The 15,175-nt window shown below is 36.1% G+C and overlaps 1 protein-coding gene across 1 annotated transcript in view; it reads right to left on the bottom strand.

Moving 5' to 3' along the window:
• The window catches only part of LOC145990244 (hexosaminidase D-like), a 41,205-nt gene that overhangs the window by 15,349 nt on the left and 10,681 nt on the right, over positions 1–15,175 (bottom strand). Inside the window, exons 4-6 of the mRNA XM_083125919.1 lie at positions 13,675–13,785; positions 7,151–7,237; positions 821–1,503 (exon numbers count right to left, since the gene is read on the bottom strand). Coding sequence (XP_082982045.1) covers positions 1,308–1,503; positions 7,151–7,237; positions 13,675–13,785 — 394 coding nt within the window. The 3' untranslated portion in view covers positions 821–1,307. The remainder of the gene's footprint in view (positions 1–820; positions 1,504–7,150; positions 7,238–13,674; positions 13,786–15,175) is intronic.

Below are 15,175 nucleotides of genomic sequence, written 5' to 3'. Positions count from 1 at the left end.
CGTAGGAGTTGAGGGGAAAAAACAAAAATTTTTAGTTACGCGTATATGCTGTAAATGTAAATGGCGTCTCTTCAGATGAACTTTTTATGTTAAAATTGTTGTGGGGCAGTGCCCTAGTTGCCCTTATGTAGCATCGCCATTGCATAATTCATCTGTGATAGTCTGCCCTAAAACATGGATCGTGAAGGGAAAGACACAATGTCCATATTAGCACATTCATGCCCAGCTCTGGGAGGGGCATATAAACGACCAGCCCAGACATTTTTTGAATCCAAAAAAAATGTTGCCGCCATCTTGAATTTCAGTTTTTCCAAATGGTGCCTTTTCGTAGCCTTTTTCAGCCCGGTGGATAGGAACCTGGCCTCTTCAAGGTTTCCTGTTGGGGTGGTCTGGAGTCCTTGGTAATTTGGCACCCTGGACATGTTCTCGACTATGGCCTCACCCCCACCAAAAAAAAGTCATGTGGTGCACCTCTTTTTGTTAACCAATCAACATGGGGGAGAAAATGCAAAAAAATGAAAAAATTGACACCGCAGCTAAACAACCAGGCAAATACAAGCACATACTTAAAACGACCATGGTTATTTACGGGCAGGAACGTGTTAAAATGTACTTTAGTCCATCTTACCAGTGCACAGATTAAACAGATGATTGTGGGCTCAAACTACCAAGGCAGGATGTGTCCACAACGATTATTGTCACATTAAAATGATATTCCATTGTATACGCTCAAGCTGGGTGAGAGACTCGAATGAGTACGAGTACATACAGTACTCTATTGCAAACTATAAATTGTTCATTAACATGGTAGTTGGCTTACTTTGACTTAAATCCTGCTGCTCCTCCTGTGAACTGCTCCATTTCATGCCTTCAATTGTACTTTCCAGATCTTGAGGACCTCTGAGGGTTCCAGTCTAACCACATCTTTTTAGTTCCACTTCAGTGTTGACTAGTATCTTCCCAAACTTCTTCATTTGTTATTTTACATCACCATTGCTGCCCCCAGGTCACATGCCATGCACAGGACCTCTTCCCTGTGAAGGAACTTTGGAATTGTAGTTATGGAAGGGGTAATTTATTCCATTTTATTCTTAGTCTTAATGCAAATTTCCTCGCAGGATGCAACAATGACACACGAGCCTGTAAGTGGCAACACGAATGGCTATGACTGCTCCATTACACTTTAATTATGTCCAAAAATAAAATTGCATATGTTTCACTCTAGGGAAGATGCGAGTCAAATCACAAAGATGCCAATTTGTGATAATGATCACGAAAGCAGATTTTCTCCCCAATGTTTTGTAGCATCACAACACTTTCTGGTAGCCTTTGACGTGACCACCAACCTTCATTTGAGTCTCTGCGTCTTTTATCAGCTGCTGCAACCTCATCTTCTTCGGTTCAACCAGTGTACCAAACCATTCTTCTATCGTATGTGTGTAGAACACATCCTCCAATTGCGTGTGCATGTAAGTTTCAAATGAAACAAACTCCGATAACGTGCTGTAAAAAAGAAAAGGTACGTGTATAGTAAAACAATACTTCAAATTGCTGTACCGTACACTGCATGACATATACATATGTTTCAAAATTCACATATCGGGTTCACGGTCTGGAGTTCGAATAATGGATCTAGGGTTTAGAAAATTTGAATTCAAACAAATTACTTAGACATTCATTATCAGTCAATTAAGCAAGGATGTTCTGTGAGAGATTATAAATTACAACACCCTGTAGTTGTAGTGCAAACAGCCCAAGGCCTCCCAAGCAAACTTTTGTTGGATGATGAATCATTGTTTTCTGGCTTTCAAGCTACATGAATACATTTTGTCAATATGTTTTAAGGGTCACTCCATGCCAAAAGAACCAATTTTAAAATAATTGGTTGCATGACTATTTTAGAAAAATATCATTTTTAGTACATAGGTTTGTACATGTTTCTGGATATCAAAACCAATGTTCAAAAAAATATATTGTCTTTAGTTATCCTGGGGCAGCCATTTTTCCATCATGGTGCATGGATTTTTTTGCTCATTTAGCACTTTTCAGAAAGCTTGTATCTCAAAAACCATTAGAGCTAGAGACCTGAAACAAAATTCATTTTGTAGCTAATGAAGTATACTTTCTATGATATTCAAGTATGTTTTGCTTAAAATTGCATCGTAAGTACGAAAATTATGGTGGAAATTGGGGTAACAATAGTTAAAAAATTGGATTCTTAAGCCCAATTTTTTCAGTGAAGGGGTTTAATCTAAGGCTTGATTTGTTTTTTCATGTGTAGACTTGCCTGCAGGGTGTCTGTAAATAAAATACCAGTTCTTAGAAATTCAACCCTTTTTTACAGCATGGGCTCAAATATTGAATTTTGAATTGAAAAATTCTCAACATGGCCGTTCATTGAATTTTGAATTGAAAAATTCTCAACATGGCCGTTCATTGAATTTTGAATTGAAAAATTCTCAACATGGCCGTTCATTGAATTTTGAATTGAAAAATTCTCAAATTTGGCACAAAAGAAACCCTGCATGAACCTAACTCTCAGTAAAAATCTCAACTTCTAGATTCAACTCGTTTTGGTGAATATGAGGTAACGTATGTCACCTAATTTCTGACGTTGCAAAGTAAGGTTAAACTACATCCCATACTTAGAATAATGAAGTCTTTTCTTTTCCTTTTTTAAATTTGGGTTCAATAAAGCTTCAGAAAATATAGTAACATAAGGTTTTAACACTTGACTACCAGAAATTGAAATTACAAGGTATGATAATTGAAAATCTGCGAAATCTAATTGCAAAAGGTTTGATTTATTAGGTACCCATGACCAGTTGGTGTTTTTAGCTCCAGTTTCCTATTCATTCTCTTTGTTAAATTGGGCAGAATTATTTGTTCTTTCACTAAGTTCCTAAGTAAATTATCAGAAAACTTCAGTTCATCACAAAAAAATTTTCTTGACCAAGTGGTAGCAGTCAAACTGATGATTCTGACCTTTTCAACATTAGTTTTTGCTAATTTACATCTTTCTTTGTATAATTTCCATGATATGATTGTACTGGCCATGCAAAGGATTGTCACAGTTGTCTTCCATTTCTTCAGTTCTAATACTTTCCAGTTTCCTTTGCACTCCTTTGTATAATGTGTATAGTTTTTCAAGGAATAGCACTTTATTGTCTTTCTGCAATCAGCCTCCTCAGTTTTGAAACAGGAGATACATTAAAAACAGAACAGACTTCATGCACTTCCTTTAGTTTTTCTTGTGTTGGCACAAAGACATCATTTCCATTCTGGCATTTAAGTGAGTCACTTTCTCCAGATACGAAAATTTTACTCCAACATGTCAGGCATATTGATTTAACTGGTATAAGGCTTACTTGATACTTTTTTGCCTTACCATATGATGAAAATTGATTTTAAAAATTCCCTTACTTAAAGAAAAAGTTAAATGGTACTTCTGAAGATCACGACATATTTTACCATATAAAAAACTATTTTCAATGGTATTTGCATATTGTCTCTAAGCCATCCACCTGTAGTCTTGACCTAAGAAGTGTTTTATCATTTTCACTGAGTTCGTTAAGATTAATTAGGTCTTTGGGAACCTTACCAAAGTGTATTTATGACAGTCCTCTCCAGTTAAAAATTCTACAGAACAGCACATTGCCAGTCACAGATAACGAACATTCACAAGTCACTACTCTTGGCACATTAGGCAAAGGAAGAATGACAGCAGAGATTGTCCATGCACTGATTAATTCCTGGCTTGTCTTACATCAGCAGAACTCATATCTACTTCAACGAATGTATTTTCTTGAAAAAAGAAAAAAACGTGGAAAATACAGGAAACAAAAAATAATATATTCTACCAGCTTTGACCCTCCAAAATAAATAGCCTACTCTCAGTGGAGTGCAAAAGGAGGGGTTGGTGGGGGTCATAACCCAATACCTTTGGCCTAGTATCCATAAACAATTACGTAAAAGACAGGATAAAGTGGCAAAAACAGCACTGTATACTAAAAAAGTATATGTAACAACCTCCCCTCAATTTCAAAATTTCTGGGCATGCCACTGCCTATCTTACCCTCCATTTCGAAATTTCTGGGCATGCCACTGCCTATCTTAAGCGCCATGTACTGCTACATTTAAAAAATGTGGGGAAGCTCAGTTTTGGAGCTGATAATACCAACTGGTCGTGGGTACCTAATAAATCAAACCTTTTGCAATTAGATTTTGCAGATTTTCAATTGTCATACCTTGTAATTTCAATTTCTGGTAAGTCAAGTGTTAAAACCTTATGTTACTATATTTTCTGAAGCTTTATTTAACCCAAATTTAGAAAAGAAAAAGAAAAGACTTCATTATTCTAAGTATGGGATGTAGTTTAACCTTACTTTGCAACGTCAGAAATTAGGTGACATACATTACCTCATATTCACCAAAACAAGTTGAATCTAAAAGTTGAGATTTTTACTGAGAGTTAGGTTCATGCAGGGCTTCCTTTGTGCCAAATTTGAGAATTTTCCAAGAGGACCCATCTGAGATATTTAACCCTGAAAACTGTCAAAATTCAATGAACGGCCATGTTTGAGCCCATGCTGTAAAAAAGGGTTGAATTTCTAAGAACTGGTATTTTATTTACAGACACCCTGCAGGCAAGTCTACACATGAAAAAACAAATCAAGCCTTAGATTAAACCCCTTCACTGAAAAAATCGGGCTTAAGAATCCAATTTTTTAACTATTGTTACCCCAATTTCCACCATAATTTTCGTACTTACGATGCAATTTTAAGCAAATCATACTTGAATATCATAGAAAGTATACTTCATTAGCTACAAAATGAATTTTGTTTCAGGTCTCTAGCTCTAATGGTTTTTGAGATACAAGCTTTCTGAAAAGTGCTAAATGAGAAAAAAAAATCCATGCACCATGATGGAAAAAATGGCTGCCCCAGGAGAACTAAAGACAATAAATTTGTTGAACATTGGTTTTGATATCTAGAAACATGTACAAACCTATGTACTAAAAATGAAAATTTTCTAAAATAGTCGTGCAACCACCATTGGATCGTTTGGCATGGAATGACCCTTAACTGTTGCACATCTATTCTTGAAATTTAACAATTGTAATGGTCAACAATTATGAATGTTGCAGATGTTATGATCCTGGTTTACCATATTTAAATAATACCTTCAAGAGTTAAAAGGAGCTTTAGAAATCTGGTAAAAATTATAGCACAGGCTGTATGCATCTCAAATTTACACAGCTGTCCTGAAATGAGTGAGGTACAATTTCCTACCATTTTTTGTCATTAAATAATGAAAAATAAAATCATAAAACACAAACTTTGGAGTTTATTTACCAACAACACTTTCTGAAGTCTGAATTATCCTGGGAGTTAGGTAAAAATCAAAGAAAATGGATTCTTTCTGTAATAATTTGAGAAGCAAAAAATGAACTACTTCACAGTACAATAAACTTCATGCCTAAATGTGCTATTAGAAAAGAAATGTTTATTTTGTGCAATAAGTACAATTTTTTAAATCAAATTTGTGATTTTATATACCATTTTAACACCAAAATGCCATATTATTTACTACTTTTGATCCTGAAATGTATAGTTTTCATACTGAAATCTTGATCTATTTACAATTAAGTGCATTGAATTTTTTTTCTCCGAAAGTATTAGCAATAAGTGCGTAATTTTATTTATTTATTTATTTTAATTGCATTTCATTTCTGTCACTTTGCAACAATGAGGTTAAATTGGTAGTTACAGGGCTCAAATTAAAATCATTAGTAATGAGATCTTGAATGGGCCACTTGTGTTCAACAAAGAGACCTTCTAATAAATAAAAAAGATTAAAGAAAATAAAGATTTTTGCTTATGAATCAACATAAATTAGCAAAACAATTTTGAGAAAAAATCACTGTTGAGAACTGATCAAGTTGAAAGACAGGAGAAAAAGTTATTGATGTGTTTTTTGTGGGTGTTCATATAAGGAATTTTATAATTAGGGACACTAATTTTTAGCTAAATAGAAACTGACAAAAGTATTTTTTTTTAAAATGAGACCATATTAACGACTTGTCACAAATCAGCATCACAAACATACAGCCCCATTTGCTGTTTTTCTTGCATTATTTTCTGACTATTTTAACACTGGAGATCCTGGTACTGTACTTGTAGGATTGTAAAACTTATACAGTAAAACTTCTAACGGACACCTCTAAATTATGGACATTTTTAAATTCCTTGGCAGAAATACACATGGAGTTTAACGGCAATATTACTTCTCAATAATGGCCATTCTTAATACCTGATGCGGACACTGAAAAGTACCTCCCAAACGCAAATAAAACTTCTTAACAATGGGGAAGTCTGAAAGAAAACTGTCGCAATTCCTGGAATTTGTCACAACAATGGCCAGTATTTCGAACTAGCATGCATTGTTTCATGTTACACCGAACGTGTTTCTTTTTAAAAGTGAAGACAGTAGACAGTATTCTTTGTGGTTATCTTGACTAGTAAATTTAAATTCACCATATGTAGTACGGTATTTTGTTCCTTGAATGTAGGGGGGGGAAACATTATGTTCATAAAGTACGTTGTAATATGCTTATCCTATTGTGTAACATCCTACACTTTTTTCTTAATAATGGACATTTATTTTTTCCCCACGCCTGTCCATTATTGAAAAGTTTTACTGTATCGGGTTGCACGTTTTTGCATATTGTAATAATTCTATGTTCCTAACTATAATATCACATTTTTAAAGATGGAAAAAAGTATTAACATTTTTAAAGATTGAAAAAGTACTAACATTTATAAAGATGTATTAATTTAGGTGTACCACTTTCTAGATAAGCAGAGAAACATCTAAAGCGTGGGGACATGTGTTCTTGTGTCAAGTCCTCCGAATCACACCAATTCTTTTTTTTAATCTGCTGATTGTTGCTCATTTCCTCATGAAGAAAATAGTAAACCGAAATGTTGGACAAACCACAATTACAGCCACACACAAGTTTCTTGTCAAACCTGCACATTTTCATGAAAATTTCTACATTTCATACCCAAACCAAACCAGACTTCAAAATTTCAACAACCACTCTATTAAAAGAAATTCACTAAAAGGATAAGAAAATTAAAAACTTACTCCTTAAAAAGAGGAATTAGGCTCTCAACTTGCATAGGGCTTGTGAAATTGTTGGTTATCTGCCATGAATTCAGCCAGGTCTCCACCCTGAAAGGAATTCAACAGTTAGTGGAACTGAAAATGCCATCTTGCAACAATGTTGTCTCAAAGTATGCTTAAAAATGTTCAATTTCAAATACACAACAATTGCAAGGATCAAGTCCTGATATTTTGCATGCACACATCATGTACATGGATCAAATTGTATTCGCATATAAGCACATACTGTTACACTTCTCCTACCTGGGTACTTAATGCATCTTAAGCAGAACGTTTCATTCTTTCCCAGTCCTATATACTGATGCTTTGATTAATTTGGTTTATTTTACCTCACTTTTCTGCCACTTTTGGCTAATTGCAAATAAGAGAATGGGTGATAGATGAAAAGACACTCACAAAACACCTATGCCCAGGCTGGGATACATAATGTACAATTTTATTCCTTCACTTTTACTGTTACAATTTATATATGCTTTGAGTAATAGAGGATTGTTAGGACATCCAGCTTTACAGCAGCAATCAATTTTATGTTCGGGAATTCTTTACACTGTCATATCACTTAAATGTTTCTGAAGCAATGTGCTGATAAAAAAAAATTAACTTACAATATATGTTTCAATGGAAAAATAAAATAATCTGTCGCGCAACAGCCCACGAAGGGCCTAGGCATACCTACCGACTGCCGGTCTCCCTCCCACGCTTTCCTTCGTCACCTCTAAGCGTGGAGATCTTCAACCAGTATTGGAATAGTCGGGGGGTCAGCCCGACGTATCCCCAGCCATTATAGTAGGTCTCCGTAACCGGATTACGCTCACTCACTCGGAGCTCCCCAATTTCCTCACGATGGTGGGTTGCCACCGGCCCTATACGTAGGCCGAATAAATTCCGACGCAATCATTTAATTTCTCGTGTGGTCCTAAACAAACCTTCACCACTTTTAACTGAGTTGATAGCCTTTCTGGTTTCTACTGCTAGCAATGTTTCAACATTGTAGGTAACGACAAGTCATTCAGAATAATGGTTAATATTAATACCATATTCCACTGCAGATTTTATGCCTTTTTTTTTTTTTTGCAAAAATGTGTGGTGCAACCATTTTTTTTTCTTTATAAAAAATATGCCGGTATCATGTTTTTTAAAAAAATCATTTATTACTAGGTAAACTATTTTGGTACAAGATTAGGATGCATGGGATACTAGTAAATGTGTGTTAAAATTGAATAGTCAAAATTCATGCACATAATTTCTGTGACATTTTCCAGTTCTGAATAAAAAAAAGTTAATTAGTTAACACATTACAGAGCAACCACAAGGAAAAGAACCTTTGGCCAAAAGTCTCCCTGCACCTTCTCCTCCATCGGTTCAACTTTGGCCATAAGGAAGACAACTCCACCCTACCCCTCCCCTCCATGCAGGAGTACGGTGCACAGGAGTCGCAGGTCTGCGCAGGCTATTTTGCCTGCAGTTCCACTATAGTTATTATTGGTTTGTGAATTATAGTGGAAGTATTATACTTGAGAAAGATTACTACAGTGTTGCGAAGTACAGACTTACAAAATTTAATCTTAGAGTCATTCCATGCCAAATCAACACAGATTATGTGCAATTCCCAACCTGACCATCTTCGATTTTCATGAAATTTGGGGAGTTGAAACTATGCATGGAACATAGTAACTATGAAAATTTTTAGTCTCGTGCATCTTGTAATTGTTAAATTATTCAAGGTCAAAGTTCGCATAAATTGCCCTTTTTGAGCTCACTTAGCTATACTAAATGTGCTCTGTAACTCCACCCCTATTTTGCCTAGGAAGCTCAAATAAAGCTTATTGTACAGGGAATCGAATAAGCTTTCCAGTGATATATAACAAGCCTAACTTAGGATAAAAATATAATTTTGTCACGTGACCTTGACCTTTGATATATCACATCAACCACTTTCCTTTAAATTTTTTGTGTTGAATTCAATATGGCGGTCAACAATATGCCGGACCTGCACTTGACACACACAGCTAGGGATCTCCCTGTGCCTAACCTATTTATTTCATGACCAGGATAACTCCTTTACATTTTGTAGGCGGTGTTAAAGGACTTTTGACTCATCACAGTTCATGTAATGAGGCTTATCTTAAGGTAGGCTTGTTATATATCACTGGAAAGCTTATTCAATTCCTGTACAATAAGCTTTATTTGAACTTCCTAGGCAAAATAGGGGCGGAGTTACAGCACATTTAGTATAGCTAAGCGGACTCAAAACGGGCAATTTATGCAAACTTTGACCTTGAATAATTTAACAATTACAAGATACACAAGACTAAAAATTTTCATAGTTACTAAGTTCCATGCATAGTTTCAACTCCCCAAACTTCATGAAAATCTGAGTTGGTCAGGTTGTGGGTTGTGTTGAATTCGTATGGAATGACTCATTCTGTGTCCCAAGATTCGGCACCGCTATCAATGGTTTTGTAATCTTGTGCGCCAATGCAACAATTATGCGATGAAAGGTTAAAAAACAATTTCGGACTGAAAAAACGAGGTGTACCTGATAACGCCTCCCACTTTGGCTCAGTATTCCCAAAATAAAAAAATAATAAAATTCAAACTAATATCAACACCACTGGTATAGCAGATACAGATGCTAATGATTCAACGCTAGGTACCCTCAGTTTTGGCATCTAAATATTGAATGCTAATTTTGAATCCAGACTCTATGTGAAGAAAAATTACATTCAGTTGTGTTTATTGCAGATTTTATGGTATGAAGTTTCTTTTTAGTTTCTCCTTTGTTAGTATACAGGATGGCAAAAGACTTCGGAGCCATCTTCCTCATGTTATTATTATTATTATTATTATTTTTTATGTTTGCTGGATTTTTTTAATTCCTCATTTTATTGTAGACTAGAAACTGATCACATTCACTTCCTCACCAATGAAATAAAACAAAAACTGTTGGAAAAAGCAAGTCCATTTGGTTTGGTTGGTTGTTCGTGACCACATTCAAAAAGAGTGTTTTTTTTTCTTTTGAAAATACAGTAAAAACTGCATATCCCGGAACATCTATAAGAAGGAAACCTGTAAATACGGAAAAAAAAAGTCCCCAGAATGGACCGATTTTATACCTGAAAATGACCTGCTTAAGGTGGAAACCTCCTTAACGTGGAAACAGAACACCATTTAAAGACAAACGAGATGTTTTTATTCTCAGTAAGACTGAAATTTCTTCCTTTATTTTTTTCGCTTGCAAGAAAACAATGCAATACTGTAAGTGGAACACACCTCTGTTGCCACTCGCTTATCGGTAACATTGTCTATATGAAAGAATGCGCTCGTACGGTTTATTGTTTCGGTATTGTAGCACGAACTTGAATGCCCGATTCTTGTACGTATTTTATTTTATCTCACGTCAGTTGTGCTTGAACTGTATAGTATTTTGTTTTGTTTGAATCTGATTCTTCGCAGACATGTCATCAAAACGTACATGCAGAACTCTGACGTTGAAGGAGAAGATGAAGGTGGTAGAAGAACACGAAAAAGGCAAATCTTCTGCCAAGGAACTGACAGCAAAATTCAAGGTTAGTAAAACTCAAATTTAAGACATTTTCAAAAATTCTGAAAAAATAAAATCAGAATGGTTTAAACGAACATCAGGTGAAGTGAAGTGTTTGGGCAAGTTTCTGGAAATGAACAGATTAATAACGCTGTGTACGAATGGTTCGTTAGTTCCCGCACAAAAGGCATGCCAATCTCAGGCTGTATCGCATTTTTATTCATGTACGTACATGCATTAGTACTCTACATTATAAGTAATGCGAAATGTAAATCTGTCTTTCCATTATTTCCTGCAGCACTCTATACTGTATTTAAAGTTAACCCTGTATAAGAAGGAAAACTGTTAAGATGGAAAATTTTGCTTGGAACCATTATGTTCCGGGATAGACAGTTTTTACTGTATTTTCATCATGGAGCGTGTGCACAACTGTTAAAACCACAGTCAATTCCTGAAGAAGAGACAGAAGAATTCAGTTACTGCAAAATTTGTTGCTCACTGTTGTTTTACGTCTGATAGTTTTGGGTGGTATTTGTACCGGAAGAAAAGTGCAGTCTGGTTGAGAATGTCAAAATCAATACTGCTAGATATCAGTAAATTGTTCTCAGAGATTTTCGAACCGTGAGCAGTGGAGCTTTTTGACAAAGATGGGTTCATACCTTACCAAGAATGGAGTCCGTTGCATTCAGCCCAATCAACAATTGCAATGTGAAGATCTGTTTCATGGTTTTGGTTTTTGCCTTCAAGTTTGCCGGGATTTGAAGGTCATAGATTAAGCTGTGAACCTTAAGCTGTGGAGTGAGGAAGTGACCAGTACTTCGCCGATAAGCATGGAGTCCTAGGTCACTTCGGAGCACACGCAACATCGACATTTTTGAAATGTTCAGCTCTCAAGCCATCACTGCTTGTTTCCCCGACAGGATTTTGTCAAATCCACGCCACCACTGCTTACACGAGCTTCTGGCTCCTCACGCTGCAAGGTCTACCTCTCCTGGGAGGGGCAGGGGGGGGCAGGTTTGCGCTATGGTAAATAGTGCACTCGTAGAGTAAAGTCTTGATAAGTGCTATTCTCTGTGTTATGGGGCAAAAGGCAACTGGGAGCAGTTGATAATGGATTTGTTATGTAAAGATGTATATACAGCGAAGGGTAGAAGTGTAAATAAATGTTGTACATAAAGAGAAAAATACGTGAGACATTATTTCTTTACAACACTGGTCAAACTACAGACAGATGAGTGAAGGGTGGAAGGGGCAGTGTGGGGAAGGGGAAAGGTTGATCAGCAACAGAGGAGGCTAAAAGATCCATGTAGGAAGCATCAAGAGTTTCCTCAATCAGCGATGCAAACCAACCTCAGCAAAATGGTACTAAACCTAGCACAGTTTGATATTTCTTGGCACCTAAAAAAGTCCGCCCGGCCCAAGAATGGACTTGAGGAAAGCGGTGTTGCTACCGGATGCTTCACGCCTGATTTTGCCATAATGGTAAAATCTAGCATAATCTAAAAACGTGAGTCCCTGGGAGGGGGAAATCAAATTCAAAGGAATATGTTTTCTAGAAATAATAATAATACTATTATATCCCTGTCTTATTTCTACTTCACCATCGGACATTTTTCAAACACGAGAAGGGAGTATGCCGACCGAGCGACAAGCTTTTTACAACCATGCCACAATTCATCTTCCATCTTTTCTTTACCTTACCAATTTAGTTCGTGAAGAAGTTTTAAGGCAAGAAAACGGTAGAATGTTGGGGGTAAACAAACAGTTTTCTCAAACCTTTTCAAGTTCTATGCTGAACCAATTTCATTTGTTGAGCCATTGAAAACAATTTTGTGGGAAAATTAACAATAACTGTAGTGATTAATAAGTAATGCAAGTTCAAAACTCGAAAAGTAGATGCATAATTTAACAAAATTACAAATATCCGGAAAAAATAAATAATTAATAATAAATCCTACCACAATTTAGTAGCATTCAGCATAATTTCTGTTTAAGCAGCACTTGTTATTATCCTCAATCCACAAGATGACAGGGAGGAGAAACAAAATCGAAATTCTTGCAATCTGAAAATATGAAATATCGTCAATGCTATTTTCGTAGGTTTTTGTGGGTTCACATTTCAATATTTCATAGCTCAAAGTGAGGAGCAAGCGCCCCTTGCCCTACCTTGAGCATGAGCCTGCAGCTAACATTCTAAATGGAAAGGATAGTACAGTGAACGGCAAAGATAATGGCAGGCAAATTGTCCATGGTTATTTTCATTCCTTTTTATTCTGCATCCTGTGTTGTCTTAAAGAATGAAATTATGTTGGTGCCGAACAGGCATTGCCCTCTACTTATTGACGTATTTTTTTCAATTCATCGTCATCATATTGTGCAATACAGACTGAATGAAAATGGTGATGGACAATTTGCCTACTGTTTCTTTTGCCTTTGGGTGTACAAGCAATACGTGTAATGTAATTGAAAGCATTTTTCAAACCTTTCTCGGTTTTCTGTAACTTCTTCCTACATCCCAAAAAAGGCACGAGTCGCCACTAGTGCTATGTCACCCCACCCCCTCTTACCTCCCCAAGAACCTGCGCAGACCTGTGACTCCAGAGCATCTTACTCCCACGTGGAGGGGAGGGGTAGAATGAAGCAGGCTTGTTTATGGCACGAGTTGAACAGATGGAGGAGAAGGTGCACGAAGGATTTTGGCTGAAGGTTCTTGTGGTCGCTGCTGTATATTTGAGCCTTTTCCTGAGCCGAGGTACCAAGCAAAGAAGAAAAAAGCCTTGCCTGCATAAGCTCACCATTGCAGTTCAGGATTTTATGCACTTGACCTGTGCATACCATCTGCCAACCATCTGCAAAATCACTAGTGCATAGCTGTAAGCTTGGGGTGCTAGTAGAAGCTCTCTCAACACATGCATTCCTACACATGTATATTTAGGCTCACCTGTCACTTTCAACTATGCTCTGGAACTTGACAAGAAGATTCGCAAGCCATTCCACGCCGACCAGAACAGCTGACCCTGGAAATGAGATGTTTTGCTCCACTGGCTGTGGCCTGTAATGACATGCAAATGCATCATTAAGAGTATGATTCGCGAGAATGATTATTCTATCAACCTAAAATAATATCTAGGAACACAAATATTTACTTCAGAGGGAAACAAAAAAGGACAAATTAAAACACTTGTATCATTCATTTTAGGTGGAATTATTGAAAAGTCTACATTACCACAACAAGATAATGCATTTTGTATTTTTTCCATTTAGTGTCACTTTTCAGACACTTTTGCCTAATTGCAACGATAAGGATGCATGATGATGCTGTCGAGTTGCTGTTTTAACTCCATTTTATGCAGAGATATGCTAATTGCGACTGAATCTATAGTTTACAGTGGAATCCGAATCACCATGTGCCTCCACTGGGTATCGAACCTGGTACCTTTTGATTACAAGACAACAACATTACAACCTCAGGGACCCAGGGATCTTTATGATGAAAAGTGATAAAGGGATACTCATGAAGCTTTGAACCCATAAACTGTGGCAAGATTGAAAGTTTACCACTTAGGAAACTGGCTAAAGCATATATGAATCTAAAATGATTTTAGAATAAGTTTAGAAAAATTTTGTTTGCATATGATTCTGTAGTATCAATGCAGGAAAACTACCATAAAGTTAGCAATTCTTGTGGTGTGTACTTCAATACCAATTTCAAGACTGAAGGTCATATAGTCCATGATCAACTTAACATCAATGAAATAAACAATTTAGTAAGGCCTGTAATATAGTTAATGGGCGAACCTCATGAAAACTAGGACATCTACAAATCACTAGGCAAAGATGAACAGGGCCACGAAGTTTAATTCTCATGAGTACAATTATTCAGCCTTTATATACTTGTGAATGCTGAGGCAACTAAACCTGCCTATCACAAACTTCAACTGCTTCTTAAAATTAACAATATTAATAAATTTGATAAGTTTAGATCCATTTCTATACACATATTTTAGTAAAAAATGCTTCCACTTTGTTACTTTCTAAATGAATATAAAGGCATGCCCTGGTTTTGTAAAGTAAATGTCTTATTACAGTTTCTTTCTCTGAGGGCAATCCATTCAGATTCGTCAAATATTTAATTTAATTTTACATCTCATTACCCAGAATATCGTAAGTCAATTTATTGGCATCAGTAAGACTTTAACATCTCCCTAACCTTAATAAAATAGAACAAATAAGCAGGAAGCAACCAATATGACATATTTGCTGATAATTAGGGCTGAGCAGATATCAATACCGGCTGAAACTTTTCCATAATTTTGGTCTTCCACGGTGTTCGCAACACTTTTGCGTAGTTTAATTACAAAATTCAAACTTTTTTTTTTTTATTTTGCACCAATTTTCCATGAAAACTGGATTTTTGTGAATACATAACATTGATTTTAATA

Source organism: Lepisma saccharinum, chromosome 7 (assembly GCF_977018435.1).
Source record: "Lepisma saccharinum chromosome 7, izLepSacc3.1, whole genome shotgun sequence".
Classification (NCBI taxonomy): domain Eukaryota; kingdom Metazoa; phylum Arthropoda; class Insecta; order Zygentoma; family Lepismatidae; genus Lepisma; species Lepisma saccharinum.
This window is presented reverse-complemented; position numbering and strand designations above follow the sequence as displayed.